At 34.2% G+C, this 19997-nt stretch overlaps 1 protein-coding gene, 1 long non-coding RNA gene and 1 pseudogene across 4 annotated transcripts in view; 1 reads left to right on the top strand and 2 right to left on the bottom strand.

The window, feature by feature from the left end:
• EEA1 (early endosome antigen 1) overlaps nt 1-19997 on the top strand; it is a 160773-nt gene that overhangs the window by 62903 nt on the left and 77873 nt on the right. For both annotated transcript variants that reach the window (XM_032297585.1, XM_032297576.1), the window contains exons 4-9: nt 7082-7136; nt 7227-7292; nt 10217-10256; nt 11138-11251; nt 11921-12042; nt 12935-13090. In XM_032297585.1, the coding sequence (XP_032153476.1) occupies nt 7082-7136; nt 7227-7292; nt 10217-10256; nt 11138-11251; nt 11921-12042; nt 12935-13090 (553 nt within the window). The remainder of the gene's footprint in view (nt 1-7081; nt 7137-7226; nt 7293-10216; nt 10257-11137; nt 11252-11920; nt 12043-12934; nt 13091-19997) is intronic.
• On the bottom strand, nt 1488-3783 carry LOC116564508. Its single transcript, XR_004274933.1, has 2 exons — nt 3126-3783; nt 1488-2242 (listed from the first exon to the last, which is right to left on the bottom strand). It is a non-coding gene; the product is annotated as an uncharacterized LOC116564508 (long non-coding RNA).
• LOC116564475 lies at nt 3809-6911 on the bottom strand (annotated as a pseudogene). The gene has a single exon (XR_004274918.1). The product of XR_004274918.1 is annotated as an S-adenosylmethionine synthase pseudogene (transcript).

Genomic DNA, 19997 nt, shown 5'->3' with positions numbered 1-19997 from the left:
TAATCACATCAACTTTGTAGGACTATGAAACATGGTCATTTTAATGTATTGAAATATGTGGGAAAACCAGTGCTTTTGGGAAGAATGGATCTTCCATTTTAATATGACTGTTAATGCTCTCAGGTATTTTTATGTGTGAATTAATAATTTCAGCTACTATTTTGTCATTTGTTAGGAAATAGATTAAAAATATGTGGTTATATTAGGTTATATTATAAATGTTTTTATATTTAATTTCAATTTAATAGAGTTGCATTTCAACTGTGAATTAGACCATGTCCAATATATGAACTTTTAACATAAAAGCATCCATGGTCCACCCTTGTTCTTAACTTTTTATTTAGTGTTTTAGATCATTGAAGCCTGACTTCTGCCCTATCATTCTCTGGCAATGGCTCTTTCAAAGGCCAACAGTAACCTGTATTATTTTCAGTTCTTATTTTGCTTGACCTCTATTTTGGTTATCTATTACTGTCTGACAATCTACCCAAAGAGCAAAGTGGTTTAAAACTATAACAGTTTATTAATTCTCGTGATTCTTTGAATTGACTGAATGGTTCTTCTGCTTTAAGTGAGGTAGACTGGGGTTGTAGGAAGACCAGAAGTTTCTAAATAGCCTCACATTCATGGCTGGAAGTTGGTGTTGGATGCCAGCTGAGACTTATCTGGGACTTTATGCCAGAGGCTTCAGTTCCCTTTCATGTGGGCCTCTTTATGTGGCTGCTTGGACTTCCTCACAAACTGGTAGTTCGTTCCAAGATAGCATGTTCCAAGAGGAAAGAAGCAGAAGTTGCCAGTCTTCTTTAGGCTTGATTCAAAAGTGTCAGAGCATCACTTCCACCATTCTACTGGATAAAGTAGTCGTAGTGCCAGGTCAGATTCATGAGGCCTGAAGGTGAACTTTGTCTGTTAGTGGATTAGTGGATTTTGTGTATAGGAAAGGAAGAATTTGATTGTAGTCATATCTGTAGACTCTACAACAACCACTGCAAAATTTGGCTCTGCCAGCTCTCCTTCCTTCTAGTCTTCTGAGATTACATACCATTGTGATAATTTTTTCTTGATCTGTTTTGTAAGCTGCTCTTCCTCTGTGTGATCTACCTGGGGTAATATCTACATCCCTAACTTCCTCCTAAACCACATCTCCAATCTAGAATTATCTCTCAATTTGCCTATTAGGTATCTTCCCTCTGATGTTCCCAAAGCACCTCATTATTGACATTTAGAAAACAGACTTTATCCCATTTTCTTTTAAACCTACTGCTTGTCTACTATTACTTCTTCTGGTGAATGGCAGCATTATCTATCGACCTAGTTATTAAAGCCAGGAAAGTAGGTGTGCTCATTTTTACACATCTGCTCCTGCTTCCCTCATCTGATCTATCATAAAGTTTAGTTAATTGTTTCCTTAACAGCATATATTCTTTCATATTTTTACTGTTGTAGTTTATTTTAGACCTTAAATCTCACTCAAAAATGTTTTTTTCTATTTATAGTTGGCTCTCTGTCTTTAGTCTTGTACTCTTCAATTAATTCTCCATATGGCTGCCAGAATAATATTCTTTTTTCTTTTTTTTAGAGTTAGGATCTTGCTCTGTTTTCCAGGCTGGCTCAGTCATAGCTTATTGTAGTCTCTGACTCCTGGGCTCTAGTGATCCTCCTGCCTCAGCCTCCCAAGTAATTGGGACTACAGGCGTGGACCAACATGCCTGGCTAATTTTTACTTTTATTTATTTATTTTTTTGAGACAGGGCCTCGCTATGTTGTCCAGGAACCTCAAGAAGTCCTCAAGGAATTCTCCCAGCTCAGCCTGCCAAAGTGTTAGGATTGCAGGCCTGAGTCACTTTGCCCAGCCAGAATAATATTCTTAAAATGCAAATTTGATTGGTGTTACTCTAAGTAATAATTTTTACTGGCTTCTCTTTGCTTATGGAATAGTTACTGCATGCGTTTCCATTTTTATCTTACTGTGTCTTCATCTTCCCATTTTCCTACACCTCTCTTGTTTCTATTACATTCTACTCTATAATGCTTTGGATGACATGTGACTATGAGCTGCATATGTCTTTTAGATCAAAAGCCCACATGACTCAGGTGGTAATGAAACCTTTTTGCTTTGAAGCCCTCCGTTCATCAGTTTACATGGGAATTTCCTCAACATCAATCAAATATTTGAAGTTTGATGCATTAGTGGGTTTTTTAAGGCTAGATTTTTAAATGTATGCATGTAGATGATATACAGCTAGTGCTCGACTTACGACCACGATTGGTTCTGACAGACCAGTCGTAACACGATTTGGTTGTAAGTTGAGTAGGCTGTATGTACAGTACTGTGAAATGATGTTATAAAAATCTTTAAGTCATATTTTATCATAATTTTCTTTCATTATTGTTATATATCATAATTTTCTTTGTTCATTTTATGCCATTTGTATCATCTCTACACCATTTTGTTTCTAATTTTTACATTCGTCAGGTTTAAGTAAAACACTGCATTACCAGTACAACTGGTTTAATATTTGCAAAACATACAAAATTACAAAATACAGATGCATACAAAAATACAGAATACAGGTGTAAAAAATACCATAGGAAACATTTTCCCAATTGCAAAACATATCAAAATATATAAACATGTACGAAACATTTTATTGGCCGCTGGTGCTTGGCTGCGGATCGTTGATGTCGTCATCTGAGGCAGCCGTTGGGGTTACCAGAGTTGGTTTTTTCATAAGCATGGTGAGCTTTGTCTGAATTGTATGTTTCTATTTTTCTTCATAAGTTTCACGATACAGACAAAACACGTCGTGCGCCATCTGTTCAATCCTTGCAAATCGTTCGATGTTTGGGTCCATTGCTTCGAAATGTATAGGAAGTTTATTGGGAGGGGTTTGATGAAAAATATCCAAGACACAAAACACAAATTGCTGTATCGAGTCTGGGATAACAGTTGAAATGGTGCACGCGGAGATGGTAGTGCTGCCGGAAGCTGATCGGCACTGTCATACGCCCAGCTGGGCAACGTTTGCGCTGCCAGATGCGGAGCAGTCGTGGCTAGCGATTGTGGTCGTAAAGTCGAATGGTCATAAGTTGCATAGGTCATAAGTCGATCAATACCTGTATACGTAGCACAAAATTCAAATCGTTCAAAAAAGTTTGTGGTGAAAATTGAGCTCTTGCCACCCCTTTTTCCCTAGCCTCTTTTTTTCAACAATTTCTTATGTATTCTTCCAGAGATATTCTATGCTTATATATTCATATGCTTATATCTATGTACATATAAATAAATATATAAATATCTGTAATTACATAAAAGATAGCAGTTCTACGTTGTTCTATACCTTTTGTTTCTCTCTATATCTTATGGATTCTTCCATATCAATGTAGATAGAGCTATCTTATTCTTTTTAATGATAGCATGGAATTTTATCATTCTTTGATTGATGACTATTTAGGTTATTACTAGTGTTTTGTATATGACATCATATAAGTTCTTGTGGAGATACCGTTTGCACATGTTTGGGTATATCTGTAAGATGAATTTCAATCCAGCAGGGGAAGATACGTTCCTGACACCCAGAATAATTCTTTATAAAGGTGTTTTCTCATAAAATCTCTCTCCTGCAGTAGGGCCTAGAATGGTCAGTTCACCATTCTTTGTCAGTCTGACTCTTAGGTGAGGGAAACAGAACGTGAGAAGCTTCTCAGAAAAGAGCATGTCAGACCCAAAGGAATAGAATTAAGCCAATTTGTGAGTGTGTGTGTGTGTGTGTGTGTGTGTGTGTGTGTGTCCCTCATTTTACGGAGCTTTTTCTTTTTTCTTTTTTTTAAGGTAGAACCTATCATTTTATTTAGATCTTTATTAAACTGTTGGAATTGAGAAGCAGACAAATGTAATAAATCTTCAAAAATAGATCCTGAAAGGCAGTTTCTGCTTAGGGCAAGCAGTCGTGGAATAAGCTTGTAAATAAGCTGGCTTCTCTGTACCACACCAGCCAAGTCAGTTTTCTCCATGGCCAGCCACACCAGCTTGGCCCTTCCTTCTGTTAACACCAGCCAGATCACCTGTAGGTCTAACCCAAGTTTTTCTGTAGGACAACTTGGCCTACCTGAGAATGCTGGAAACATGTTGTTAAAGGAATCATGGTGTTGAGAGAAAAAAAAAATCTTTTAAAAGCTGCCATCTGAGGTGATGGCTTCTCTGTACTACACCATACCCCACAATATAATAAATAAGCAATTAGAAAATGTTCAAGTATGAAGGGATTTCCTCCTTCCTGCCAAAAGCACTGCTCTCTGAAGGAAGCTGACTTCTCTATAGCTACACCAGCTGTTCAGAATGCTCATTGGACCTGGTTTTGAAAATAAAACAAAGTTAAAACCCTGGGAGGAATTATTGTACAGTGTGAAGTACTGAGGCTTTCTTACAAAGAAAAAAATAGTTATCTAGTATCTAAGTGTGCAACCTACAGACCCTCAGGTACTGCCCTGTGATTCCTCTGTATGACATCACAAACGTGCCAAGTGTCTGTTTTACTAGAGCTAGGAGTTGATGAGGTTTGGTTAGTGTAGAAGCAATGCATAGGACTGGTTTATTAAATTAAAACCTTACTATGTATGTTCTCCAAAAGATAGCTGAAAATGGAGAGATTTTGATTCGGTGCTGTTAAAGAGGTGGCAATTAAGAGCATAAACACCAGGGAGATGGTTTAATAGTAATTGTCTTTTTTTGATGTCAGGCTAGAGCTCCAACTGGGAACTTGCATTGCATGCAAGATTGATCAGATAGGGAACATTCCCTGTCAAAAAGGGATATAATTAGAAATGGATCAAGTTACAGGGAAGTTAAGGGGAAGGCTTCGCATTCATAATAGAGCTCAAGACATTACAAATTCATGCTGACAGTGCTGTGGCATTGCCAGACAGAGGCTATAAGTAGATCTACAAGTACTTTATGTGCACATTACAAGGACATTTTCAGCATCTGGTGGGAAAGTCAATGTGATTGGGACTTTGGAGCATTGGGTCATAGGTCACAAAGGTTCAATTTCAAAGCATTATTTACTACAATGTTGTTTCTAGGCAGTTACATGGATCACCTATGCTCACTAAATTCATTACGATGGTGAATAAAACACATAGGGACAGAATACCAAGCCCTATTTACAGTCCCCCACAAAAGCTAAAATTCATGTCATTGACTAGAGTGACTACAACTGATCAGGAGCTAAAAGAGGACAGGAAAATTTAGGAAGGAGGGCCCTTTCCCTCAGAGCTTGAACGCTTCTCTGTAGCCTATGTCAACAAGTATGGAGAAAAGAGGCTAACACTTTTAATATTTAGCCTTTTGGGCACTTCCCATAGTAAGCTGTTCTACCAAAGTGGCCATAGGCTGCAGTCCTCTGATAAATTGGCTTCCTCAGATCCAGATCCCTGAACAATGACCCTAGGGTAGAGATTGAAATTCTTCTTCGCAATCTCTAATAGCTTTCTCTCACTCTTCTGAGAGGTACCATAATGGAAAATGGAGATAGATAATGGATAACAAACTCCAATAGCATAAGAGACTTGAACAAGAACCCTCCTGCACAGACCTCCTTTAACAAAGGATTTTGCTACCCAATGACCAGCATAAGCAGCTGAACAGTAGACCTTAATATAATCCTTTCCTAAAAAGTCACCTCTTCCATGAGTACCCTAACCACCATTAAGTGTCCACAATGGGTTTTCCATTCAGTCAAACAAAGCAAGATCACCCTGAGGCCCACCGATAACAAAGCTGCCACTTGGCTGTAGGTGGTAGATTGTATCCTCCTCAAGGTATTTTTCAGGCACAACGGCTTTGATGACTTTCTCCTTTAGGGCATTCCTCATTTCATCAAGACAAACCTCTTCATCATGCTGAACAGATACAGCAATTGTGTGGACTCTGATGGGAAGCATAGTACCTTGATCCTGCATATACTGCACAGTAACTTGAGTTTTTAGAATCAGGGCGTAACCAAGGCAAAATGCCATTATGGCATAGTTCTGCCAGTTCGGCTTTAAGTTTGTATTCCATGACTGGTTAAAGGCATGCATAGCTTCCTCAGTTTCATCAGTGACATAGCTAAACATCAAGCCCCGGTCTCTAGGACCAGTGTCTTCTTCATTTCTGTCAAGATGAATACCTTGAGCAATAACTGGTGACTTGCTCCAAGGCTACCAGCACATTACAAGTCTTGTAATCAAACCCTTTGGAAGAATCATCATATCCAGTGTGTTTAATAGCTTCACCAACCACTTTCTGGTAGTCAGCAGCAGCTCTGGATGGAATTGCTCCAGCAAGAATGATCATTCCAGTTTTAGCAACAGTTTCACAAGCTACTTTGTCATCAGGATTTTGTTGAAGGTGGGCTTCAAGGACAGCCTCACTGATCTGGTCACAGATCTTATATGGGTAGCCTTCCTCCACCCACTCTGAGGTGAAGAGGAACGTGCCCTCCTCAATGGATGCCTTGTGGAAGCTATTGAGCTCCCGTTCATGTTGGTGTTGGTGGCTGTGAGTGGAAGTGGCATTGAGAAGGAGCAGCGGTGAGGTGGCAGGTACGAAATGCACAAGCAGCATTCTACTCAGAGCCGAGGGTGTCAAGGAGCGAACCAAGGCTTTTTCTCAGTGTAAAAGAAAGAAGCCAATGTTGATAGAGCTAAATGAATGAAAGGGAGAGTGATAAGGCAAGGACTAGATTATGCAGATTTTATAGTCCATGTTAATGAGTTTAGATTTTATGCTAACTACAATAGTAAGCCGTTGATGCTTATTGTTAGTAAATTAATGGAAGACATTTTGCCTCTAGCTTGGGCACTTAACAGTCAGTTATATGATTATTTCCATGAGAAAATGTTTTCCATTTATAAACAATGAGCTTTACCAATAAAGTTGTTTTTCTAAGGGCTTTATATATATGCCATTAAAATCTTCCATAGTTTTTTTTTGAATTGAAAAACTATGATATTACTATACAGTTACTAGCCATGATTTGTTAAGACCAGGTTGTTAATTAAAGGACATTATTAATTCCTTCCCCCCATTTTTATTTAGAGATGATGTAACACTACTCAGACAAGAGGTCCAAGACCTACAGGCTTCACTTAAGGTGGGAATAAAAATTGTTATACTTGTTTATTTTCAGTGTTTCAGATAATACAGCTTTTTAAATTTACTAATTAAAAATCTTTTTTATTAGGAAGAAAAATGGTACTCTGAAGAATTAAAGAAGGAATTAGAAAAATATCAAGGGCTGCAGCAGCAAGTAATTGCTTTTAAAATACTTAAAGCATGTTTATTATTATTGATGAAAATTAAACTTAATACCTTTTTGCAAGCAGGTGGTTGCCTGATATAATTTCCTAATTTGTTTCTCTGTGTTTAGTAGCCTGCAGTGTATATTCCTTGTAATTCTGTTGAATGCAAACAAATTATGAGGAGTGAAGATGTAATTTTTTTTAAAGGTGTTCCAATAAAAATCAGTTACTGGATGGGCCCATGTCTGTCATCCCAGCACTTTGGGAAGCTGAGGTGAGAGGGTTGCTTGAGCCAAGAGTTCGAGACCAGCCTGGGCAACACAGGGAGACCATTGTCTCTACAAAAAATTTAAAAATTAGCTGGGTGTGGCGCCATGTGCCTGTGGTCCCAGCTACTTGAGAGGCTGAGGATCACTTCAGCTCTCCATTTCAGCACTGTGATGAGCTATGATCTTACCACTACACTCTAGCCTAGGCAGCAGAGCAAGACTCTGTCCCCACCCTCCCCCCAAAAAAACCAAGTGTCAGGTACCTATATGTTGTTTTGCAATATGCCTAAATGGTTAAAAAATAATGGGTTCAAGCAGTAGTGAATCTCTTCAAAGCATTTAAATTTCTGACAAATTGATAATGACTAAAGTGTCTATTGGTAGGGAAAGAAATATTACTAGCTATAAATAGCTAGTAATATTATTATGTTAGTGAAGATTGAAAACTGGGAAACCTGTTCTATTAACAATGTTAAGTTTTTAAAAAATAAAAAAAATGTTTATTTGTACATACATGCACACACACACGTGCTGTATGCCTTTAACTATGTAAAAATAATACATAGAAAAAAACAAAAGAAAATAATTGTATCAAAAGTGGTTCTCTCTGATAGGATTTTTTTTTATATCTTAGATTTTATATAGTTTAATGTATTTCCTAAGTAAATAACCTTAGTTATGACTTTTATGCTGAAATTATCTTGACTTTATTCTGAAATTATTGGAAGAATCAAAGATTAATGAAATCTTGCCAAATCCATAGTCATCATATGTAAGAATAAAAGTAGTTACCCTTCAGCAATAGTTCTAATATTTTTGTAAAGTAATTAATAATCCCTTTGTATATTATCTTGGCGTATTGTGACTTTCAGTGAGTCTTTTTTGCTTTTTAGTCTTTGCACCAAGAATTGTCAGTTAGACTGAAAAAGACAAAAACAAATAAATAACAAGATAATCAGTTTTATTGCTACTTAGCTTCTCTAATTGGTGATGCTGTTAACATTAAAGAGGTTTTTAGTAGTCCAAAATACTTACAGCTTATTTACTTATGTTTTGTATAGATGCCATTAATAATTAATCATATATGGGCTGTATTCTTTTCTGTATCTGACAACAGAGTGGAAATTGTTTACCACATTTGAGATGACTATTTCACATTTAATACATTTAAATAACTTCTTCACAGTGCAAGTTATAAGTTACCTTGGCAGGAAATTTACCTTTGGGGGAAAATGTATTTTAAATACTTATGATTCTTAGCAATCAGTATGTCTTAGTTCAATGTATAGAGAAATAAAAAGTCAGATATACAATGAAATGCATTACTATAAACTCTTTCAGATGTGTATAATTCTTTAAAATATAAAAATAATGCCAAGGTAGTATATTATTTTGTTCCTATTACATGTGACAAATAAAGCCTTATGGAATCTGTTATTTCTGCTTCTTTTAAAGTTGGCTTGTCCTGAATTTAAAAATTATGATTATAAAGCCAGTTTTTTTAGTAGTGATAGTTTGATAGCGTGTTTTAACTAATGCAAATTTTAGTAGTGATAGTTTGATAGTATGTTTTAACTAATGCAAATGTTCAAATAATATAGGTGTTGTGTTTGATTGTAATAAGAAGCATGATTTGAAGTATGATTTCACATATCGCATGGTTTATTACCAAAGAGAAATTTTCTTAGGTACAGAGTGCTTAAAAGGGAGAGAATAAAATGTTCTAATCTTATGGGAAATACCAAAGTCTAGTCACTCTATCAGGATGGAAGCAGGCTTTCATGAAAAGTAAAGTCTAAAAGGACTGAGGTGTACCTTTTTTATGAGCAGTTTCTCTGGAGAGATGGCATCCAAAACAGTGGCGATCGCAGACAGTGGGGATCTCCTGTTGCTAGAGGAGATGTAGGTGTTGGCTGGCCAGACTCAAAGCTCAAAGGCTAACAGGATGTGGCCCTGTCGCAACGTGAGCTGCCGATCTCAATGAAATCAGCCAACAAAGTGCAGCCTGCTATGGCCTAAGCTTTCAAAGTATCTTTCAAACTCTTGGGTTAATACATATTTTGAAGTCCAGTAGTTGAGGTCAGTAGCTCAGATCTGGGGTATGATAAGGTCCAATATAATATTACTGAGGAGAGAGGAGAAGTTCATGCCAAGTTCTCACATACAGGGTCTAACAGGCATCACATGCTTGAGTGGAGGGGGATAACACTCCAAGTTCTTATTACAGCAAAATATACAGCATCCATGTAGCAAACTTTGAAATTACTTCAAAGCTACATACTAATACGACTGAATGTTGCCAGTTGACTTAAGTATTTGTTTTAGAATCTATATTTATAATTATAATAATTGTGCTATTTCTTTATTACTGAATTCATGAAATTTAAGATGTCTTATCATAAGACCATAATAACTTCATATATATTAGCATACAAATAAAAATCTATGTTAGAACTAGTAAACTGAAGCTAGATCATTATGCTAGTCTGCCTACTGGTCTCTTACAGATCTGGAAGAGTGGAAACTACTAAATTTAAATTTTCACCAAAATCTTACTACTTACCTGAAAGAATGTGACTTTCAGAGATTTTTTAACATTGGCAATTTTAACAGTTTTATTGTTTCCTTTTAATCATTTGTTTATGTCTTTTGTTTTAATTGAGGAGGCTAAACCTGATGGGTTGGTGACTGATTCATCAGCAGGTAACTTTACTTAAAGCAGATATTTTTTCAATTTTCTTTTTCTTCTTATTTTTTTCCTTTCTTTTTCTTTGATGTCTGCCAAATGAATTTTGTTTCGTGGTTATGCTTTATGACTTTAAAATGTGAAGATAATGGTCATATTTGAGGTTTAGAGAGTTATATGTGAACTTCATAATTTAATCAGTTAACTAAAATTTTAGTTCATTATCTTTTGAAGTAAGAAATAAACTTCTCAAATATTACATTAATATGGTTGTTTAATGAAAATGAAGTCTATATTAGGAGTAAGATAGTTTTTTATGATAAAGTATTAGGAGTTGATTGCATACTTTAAGAAATTAAAAATTTCAAGACCTTGATTAACTATTTCTAATTCATCCTGCTTTGTAACTGATTTTATCAGAGGGGCAGAATGTTTTCCTTTTTGAGCCAGGCTTGATGGCTCATGCCTATAATCCCAGCACTTTGGGAGACTGATAGGAGAGGATGGCTTGAACCCAGGAGTTTGAGACCAGCCTTGGGAACATAGTGAGACCCCATTCCTTTTTAAAAAAAAAAAGAATATATTCCTTTTTGGTCAATTAATAGATATAGGAAAATAACTGTGAAATATGAAATCAAAATAAGTTTTAATCAAATATTTGTAGATTATTTGACGGTGATTCTAAATACTATTTCATTTGCATTGTATGTTTGTAAATTATGATTTGTGCCTTAACTGAATCAGATATACTTAATTCTTGAAATGTCAAAATACTCTACATGTAATTGGATAATAAACTTATGTTGGTCATCTTTACAATTGTAATGAATATAAGTAATAACAGTGTAGCCTATGTAATTAACATGGTATTTGAATAACCATGACACTTTTTTTGTAGAACTACAGTCTTTGGAACAGCAGTTAGAAGAAGCCCAAACAGAAAATTTTAATATTAAGCAAATGAAAGACTTATTTGAACAGAAAGCAGCCCAACTTGCTACTGAAATTGCAGGTAATTGAGTTAGAATGTTTTAGCCAGTAAATCAATCTCATTACCTTTTTGCCATTATATATCCTAGCAATAAATATAGTATTTTAGTGTGTTAAAGCATTTGTGATAAACTACAGTGGTCATTAATGGAATTTAATGATTTCAGAGTTGCTATGTAAATTATTTTGTTTGTCCTCTGGCTGCCTTCCTTCAAAGGACTGGTATATTTCTCTGTAGATTCTTCTTGAAATTTAGAGAAGATACATTTTCTTTTGTGGTATGCTTAAAGATTAAAAAAGGAACATTTTAAAGAAGTGAATTAAATAATATAGTGTAAATATAACACTTGGTTATACTATCACATATATATATTTTTAATGTGCTTTTAGGTAAAATATTGTATGTGATTAAGTATACATTGAAATGCTAATTATGAACAATGTTGAGTGGAATTTATGTAGACAAACAATTTTAAGTTTATTTTATGTAATTGGAAGTATAAATTTACTTATTTACAATTTATAATTGTAATGAATATATAAGTATAAATTTATATATTTATGGCTATCTAAGGAATGAGAATTTGAATTAGAGTGACATACAGATATGCAAAGTAATGTACAAAAACTTATAAAACTGTCCTTCCCTTAATGTCATAAAACTAATATTTATGTAACTATCTTCAATTAGATATAAAGTCAAAGTATGATGAAGAAAGGAGTCTCCGAGAAGCCGCTGAACAGAAGGTGACACATATGACAGAAGAATTAAACAAAGAGGCAACTGTAATTCAAGATCTGAAGACAGAACTGGTAATTTAGGAATGATTTATTGAGATGTACTCTGAAACTTTTCTAAATTAAAAATAAAATGCCCTGAAGGAAATTTTTAAAAAATATAATTTGAGTGAAATGGAAGATAAAAACAAGTCTCTATATTCTACCCCCTGCGTATTCTATATATGATTTTTAAAATAAAAATGGAACGTTACGATACATAACTTACTACCTTAACATTTTTGTTGTTTCTATCTAAATATCATCTGTCATTTTAGTAATTTTCACATCTGCATCTCTGATTGTGGTCTTCTCTTGCATGTTAGTTTTATAAATCCATCTGTTTTTAGGGTACTTTGTGTTGAATTTCTAGCTATAATTTCAAATTCAACAAGTATAAAATCAAAGTTTCCTCCATTACTGTATTTCTGTTATTGGAACCATACATCTCTAATCCTCTCCTAAGGCTTAATAATCTTGGATCTGTCCTTGACTTTATTTCCTTTATTTAGTTCTCAATAAATATATAAATTAACTATATCCAACCTGCAGCAAACTCTAATTTTGCTTACGTCTACTCCTTCATTTTTGTTACCAGTTTTCTAGGATAGAAAAAGAAGGAATGTAATATTTTCAAGTCACTGTTATGACAAATAGATGTAGTTTGTGAAGCAAAGGAAAACAAAGTAATAAAGATAATTGTGAATTCACTAGATTGCACCTTGAGTTGTAATACTGTTAAATACGAGGTAGGATGGGAAGAGGAGATAGCTTATTGTGGGAGACGATACCAGTGTTGTTTGGAATCCAAAAATTGATATTGAAGTTTGTTTCTCTTTTGATTTCTTTGTAGTGAAATTGATTCTAAAAAATGTATATTATTTTAGTTTTTCACGTTAATTTTTAATTAGAATTTGTTGCTTCACAGCTTCAGAGACCTGGTATAGAAGATGTTGCAGTGCTAAAGAAAGAACTGGTCCAAGTTCAAACACTAATGGATAACATGACGTTAGAACGTGAGCGAGAGTCTGAAAAACTCAAAGACGAATGCAAAAAATTACAGTCACAATATGCTAGCTCAGAGGTAATGAAGTTCATTGTACTTAAATGTGATTGAATGTTAGCTTATGTAGTGTATACTGTTGAGTGAAGCCAGAATTTGAGATTTTTCTGAGTGGCCTATCAAAAGAATATTTGTCGTTCTTTCATTTTTGGCCTATCAAAATAATATTTGTCATTCTTTCATTTTTGATCTGAATAATACTTGTTTATAGTCAGTGTGGCCTCACAATATATTTTGCTTTATAAAGCTAGACACTCAGAGGAATATATGCATAAAGATTATTTTTCTGTTTAATAAATGATACATATTGCTGGGAGATGATTTTTAAGGTTAAATTTACTCAGGGTTAATTGATAAATGGTAATTGAGTTTATCTTATTTTAGTAGAAATAAAGGGAGAATGGTATCATTTTCTACAATTATATTACCAGTGTTGTTTAGAAAAAATATTTAAGAAATGCTTATTTTGTAATAAGGTTATTTCTTTTTCTTTCTTTCTTTTTTTTTTTTTTTTGAGATGAAGTCTTGCTCTGTCACCCAGGCTGGAGTGCAGTGGCATGATCTTGCCTTACTGCAACCTCTGCCTCCCAGGTTCAAGAGATTCTTCTGCCTCAGCCTCCCAAGTAGCCGGGATTACAGGTGCCACCACCACACCTCATTAATTTTTGTAATTTTGCTAGAGATAGGGTTTCACCATGTTGACCAGGCTGGTCTCGAACTCCTGACCTTAGGTGATCTGCCCGCTTTGGCCTCCCAAAGTGTTGAGATCACAGGCGTGAGCAACCATGCCTGGCCATAAGCTTATTTCTAATGGATAGACTTTGAATTATAAATTTGAAAGAAGTCTTAAAAGGAGCTAGTCTAATTTTCCATCCAGTACTCCCCTTTATGGCAACCCTGATAAGTGATCCACAATCCTTGCTAGGTGTGGTGTAGGTGTGCATATTTGTTCCTAAGCCTATTCTATTGAGTTGACATTTGTTTCCCTGTAATTTACATGCACTGGTTCTAGTTCTCTCCTTAGAAATTACACAGAATAAATTGTTCCTCTTTCCACATGAGGCATTTGAAGACTGCTCATATTTACTCTGAGTATTTTCTCTTCCAAGATAAATATTCTCAGTGTCTTCTACTGTTTCTCACATGACATGACTTTGGCTTGTAAATCCCTTGTATAATTATGTCAGCATATAACAAACTCTAAGATATATAACAAATTTGCTTAAAAATGCTAGCCTTTGTTCTTTTTACTTTATTATAGTAGACACTTTGTTATCTTTAAGCTCCCTTATGTGAAGTAGACCTCTGATTTTCATTTTTTCAGTTTAAAATGTTGTTACTGTGACATTGTAATTTGAATCTCTTGAGCTTTGTAACTGGTGATCTAAAAGCCACTCTATTCATAAATAGTAACATGTCATCAAGCTTTGAGGTATAAGTATTATAGATAATCCATGTTTAATTCATTTTTCAAAATCTTCCTTCTATATATCTCATGTGAAAGGGGTGGTGAAAGTTTGTGGATATAACATACATAGGCATGTAAGGCCTTATGATGCTTAACGCTTCACTCTCTAACTTATGATATTTAGATGCACACTGTCCAAAATTGATACTTTGTAGCCAAATAACACTTAATTCCAAAAATTTTCGAACAATTTCAGGTGGTTCATGAACTTACTGAAGTCAGTTAAAATTCCTGTTCTACTGGTATTATTAATCAGCAAAAGGCAATGATTAATCTACAAGTACAAATGTGGAATCGAGGAGAGGCTGAATCAAAGAAGTCTCATGAGGAAAAGTTCTATTCAGATGTTAATGTAGAAATATTTAAACCTGGGTGAACCCAGTCATTTATTTCTTTGTTTCAGTAAGAACTGCTTTTGATTAGATATGTCTGCCTACTGATATTTCTCAAAAAAAAAAAAAAGAATTACACTCTGTTTCGATTAAAAAATACCTTAAATCCTATTTGAAATTTTAAAATAGTTGTATTATGGTGACTAAAATAGAACTAAATTAATGGCTGTTTTAGGAGTATGTATTTTAAAGTTGAGTCCTCTCTGACTTATTCCAGCTGCAAGTTTTGGAGTTATACATATGCTTGTTAAACAAATAGAATATTAACAAGGACAATAAATTTATATATTTACTTAACATTTAAAAAAATATGGGCTGAACATGGTGGCTCACCCCTATAATCCCAGCAATTTGGCAGGCTCAGGCAGGCAGATTGCTTGAGTCCGGGAGTTTGAGACCAGCCTGGGCCACAGGGTGAAACCCTATCTCTACAAAAATTTAGCCAGACGTGGTAGCATGTACCTATAGTCCCAGCTGCTTGGGAAGCTGAGGTAAGAGGATTGCTTGAGCCCAGAAGGTTGAGGCCGTAGTTAGCCATGGTTGCACACTGCACTCCAGCCTGGGCGATAGAGGGAAACTCTGTCTCAAACAAACAAACAAACAAACAAAGTTGAGAATATAGTGAACTTGCTAATGGGAAGACATTTTTAAGTAATATTTTATTTAAGAGTTACTCTAAGAATTACTCATTTCTAAGTAATATTTAAGAATTATTCTAATAAATTCTTATTTAAGAATTTGGAGTATTTTATGAATTTATATTTTTATTATTGTAGATTAAAATACCTTTATATGTAAGGAAAAGAAGTCATTTAAGATGAAAAAGCTATGATTGGAGTTTGTTTTTCTTTATTTAACAAATTATTTTTGGTAGAGACAAGGTCTTTCTATGTTGCTTTGGCTGGTCCTGAACTCCTGACCTCAAGCAGAACCTCCTGCCTTAGTCTCCCAAAGTGTTGGTATTAAAGGCATGAGTCACCACACTTGTTCTATGACTAGAATTATGAAAAATTGGGAGGTGAAAGAATTTAGTGTCTCCCTCCATCATCCTCCTGCAAACAGGGCTAATTGTAGGAAAGTTATTTATTTTTCTAGAAATGATATTTCTAGGAAAGAAGGAAAATGGCTTAGAAATCAGTTTGTTATGTCTTCATTCAAATTTTCTTAAAAATGTATCTTTCGAGTATTTGGAAATCAATTTAGAAAGGAATTTATTTGTGCTGAGTAACTGAATAGATGATTTAATATTTCATTGTATTTTTAATAAAACAAGAATAATACTTATTACCTATTTAATTAATTAATAGATATGTAGTGATGAATGAGACCTTGGCTATGTTAAAATATTTTGAATAACTTAGGAAATGGCAACTTAAAAGTCAGAAATATATTATTACTAGAAACAAACTCTTACTTTTTTGAGCACTGGTAGGTTTTAGATACTATGTTAGACACTTAAAACATGTGGTCTTATTTGTTTCTTACAACCCTGTAAGTTTATTAAGCATGTTTTACATATGAGGAATCTGAGACACAATGAGGTTAAGCAACTTGTTTAAGGTCACACCTAATATAAAAGCTAGGGTTGGAACTCAGGGCTTATCCAAAGCCTGTGTCAATCCCTTTTTATCATGTTGTCTCCTAATTTAGGTGGTCTGATGATCGCTTTATAAGTAAATTTGTGCTATTAATCTTAATACTTATTGTTAATTACTTTTTTATTTTGCCATATTGTATATTGTAATATTTGTATTGTGTAATAGTTTAAAATAATTTTGAGTTGTGTCATACCATTTCCATATAAAAATTACTGTCTAATTACTTCATCTCATTTATTTGTTTATAACTGCATTTGTTTTTTAGATCCTCCTTAATCTGAATATATGACATGTTCTATTTATTAAAATTCAGTTCTATTTATTCTTAAGTATGTTAGTGAATTATAGCACTTAATACAGCAATTTTTATTATAGATGTTGCTCCTTTTACTAAACCTAAATATTGGCATCAGAAACAAAACACATACAAAGGAATTAAAGAAGCTAAAAATTTATTATTAAGGGCCAGGTATGGTGGCTCATGCCTGTAATCCCAGCACTTGGGAGGCCGAGGTGAGTGGATCACCTGAGGTCAGGAGTACAAGATTAGCCTGACCAACACGGTGAAACCCCGCCTCTAATAAAATTACAGGAATTACCTGGGTGGGTGGTGGTGCATGCCTGTAATCCCAGCTACCTGGGAGCCGGAGGCAGGAGAATCCCTTGAACCCAGGAGGCAGAGCTAAGATTGCATCATTGTACTTCGAGCCTGGGCAATAGAGTGAGACTCTGTCTCAAAAAAAGAAAAAAATTATTTTTAAATATCAAATAAACATTTATTTCAAATCAAATTAATGGCAGTTTTAGGAATATGTATTTTAATATTTATTTCAAATAAATTGTTATTTGACTAGTATATCTAGTTGGGGCCGAAGACATATAATCTGGTGTACATCATTAACTGTGTATGTCTTTGTTTTATTACTTTCATTGAATGTATACCTTATGAATTCATTGACTTCTTTTTGCCTGGGTATTTTTGAGGGCATATGGAAAATATCTCATTCTAAAGCATTTGAAAGTTCTTTATAAATAATTGGCTGTTTTATAGATTGGAAATTGCGGATTTAAAGATTAAAAAGTATTATTTATAAAAAATCTATTGGAAATATCTAAGCTGTAATCAACTTATGTTTGGTGTAGTATTTAATGGAAATGATTTTTAAAGAATTTTATTTTTTTCCAAATAAATTTATTTGAATCCCAGTTTTAAGAGCTGAAATGTTTATGTAGATACGGAATAAGTATGATTACCCCATACATAGCTATTAAAGTATTTAAATATCTTTTAAAGTATGCTATCTAAGAGGCTGGACTTGTAGGCATGTTGGTCATCTTTATTATGTGCTCAAAGTGTACTTTTGTCAGTCTTGTCTGCCACCTTTCATCCACCATTTTGTTATTATTTTTTCTGCTTTCTAATGGAGATGCTTAAACTTGAGGTAATGTGATTTTGGGAGACTTTTTAATATTAATAATACCCTTAATGTGTTGCTTTCAATTGTTATATGACAGTTTTGTGTTTTAAGGCAATTTTAGAACTTCAAAGACATGCCCATTTTTGTTTTGTTAATCAAGCATAGTTTCAACCATTTTTAAATGATTATTTACTAATAGTTGTAGCATATTAAAACAATAATTCTAATTCTAATGCACCAGCAGGATGTTTACATGCAATATCATTCCTTATTTTGTAATGTAAACTTTTTTAGTAAAAAGTCAGTGTTGAATTCAATAACATTTCAGAAAAATCAAGGAAATGCAAACTGTTTTATAGGATCTCATATACTGTTCCTTTGGAAATAAGTATCTATTAACTCCTTGGAGGTATAGTTACTCATTCCTTTAGTGAGTTTTTTTTGTGTCTACCAAGTATCAGGGACTACTTTAGGTGTGGGGATTAAAATACTGAAAAGACAGAGTGCTTGCTTCCATAAGGCTTAATCTTTTGTGGAAATCAAACAATAGACTGTACAAGTACACTGAATGGTGATCAAAAGCCAGGTAATAATAAGGGATGTGAGGAAGAAAAATAAAGCATGTCTGAACCATAGTGGAAGTGGGAATACTACAGAACAGTTTTAGAATAGTCTGGGAAGATCTCAGGGAGGATATGTGTGAGAGGAATGAAGTAAGCAAGAATCAGAGTGAAGCAATGGGAGCTAGGATTCCCAGGAGGAGGTTGAAGTCCAAAGCACATATAAGCTTGGCCTGTTAAGAAAGTCAATGTGAACAGGGATCTTTGAACTTCACCCATAGTGATATCTGAAGAGAGGATGTATTTACTTTTTTTCCTTTGTAATTGTCTTTCTTTAATCTTTATTTTTTCCCTAAATATGAACATAATGTGTGATTATTGTAAAAGATCAATGTTTCATAATGTGCAGTTGAAAAGTGGAAACCTTTCTGGAATTCACTCTCCTCACTCCTTTTCTTCATAACTAAAGTCTACCTCTGGATGTATAAGTCTTCCCACATCTTTCTTTATTGTCCCCTTGAATAAATTTTAAAGTTTTAAGTGCTGGAATTTATCTATATAAAAATTTTAGTGTTCACAATATCCAAATTTGGTGTACAAAATGAAAATAATATACTTAATGTCTAGTTTTTTAGTTGTTAACCTTAATCATTTATAAGAACATATCTAAAAGCTATAAAAAAAGGATACAATATTTTTGAAGCATAATTTGCTTTACATTTTCCTTATTTCATAAGGAAAGTTTTACTGTTTTTCTTACTAGAAATTCTTATTTCTACATGTTAGAATTTATCAGCAAGATAGACCTTACACTTGGCTTACTACATTTTATAAATTTCATTATGAAATCATGATATTTTAATGAAATATACACATGATTTACATTTTAATATATATTGTTATTATTACTGCATATTATGTGCCAGAAATCTGTGCAAATTTTTTTGATATTTACAACTAGATATTTAAATATGATTTTTTTGTGATAAATTGGCATTTTTACTATATAATTAAAACATAGTAAGTTAAAATAGTCAATTTGTTCCTGATGTTTCTTTTAACATCTGTAATCCTACTAACAAAAAAATTTTGAGATTCAAAATTATTAGAAATGGTAATTTGAAATAAACTCCCAATAGCTAAATCCATTTCAAGGTTACATGTTGAGTTTAAAACAAATGGTTTGGCCGGGTGCGGTGGCTCAAGCCTGTAATCCCAGCACTTTGGGAGGCCGAGGCGGGTGGATCACGAGGTCAAGAGATCGAGACCATCCTGGTCAACATGGTGAAACCCCGTCTCCACTAAAAAAATACAAAAAATTAGCTGGGCATGGTGGTGCGTGCCTGTAATCCCAGCTACTCAGGAGGCTGAGGCAGGAGAATTGCCTGAACCCGGGAGGCGGAGGTTGCGGTGAGCCGAGATCGCGCCATTGCACTCCAGCCTGGGTAACATGAGTGAAACTCCGTCTCAAAAAAAAAAAAAAAAAAAAAAA

Source organism: Sapajus apella, unplaced genomic scaffold, assembly GCF_009761245.1.
Source record: "Sapajus apella isolate SASKATOON/1434 unplaced genomic scaffold, GSC_monkey_1.0 scaffold2, whole genome shotgun sequence".
NCBI classification, from domain to species: Eukaryota; Metazoa; Chordata; class Mammalia; order Primates; family Cebidae; genus Sapajus; species Sapajus apella.
The sequence above is the reverse complement of the archived record's forward strand: the minus strand, read 5'-3'. Positions and strand labels throughout refer to the sequence as shown.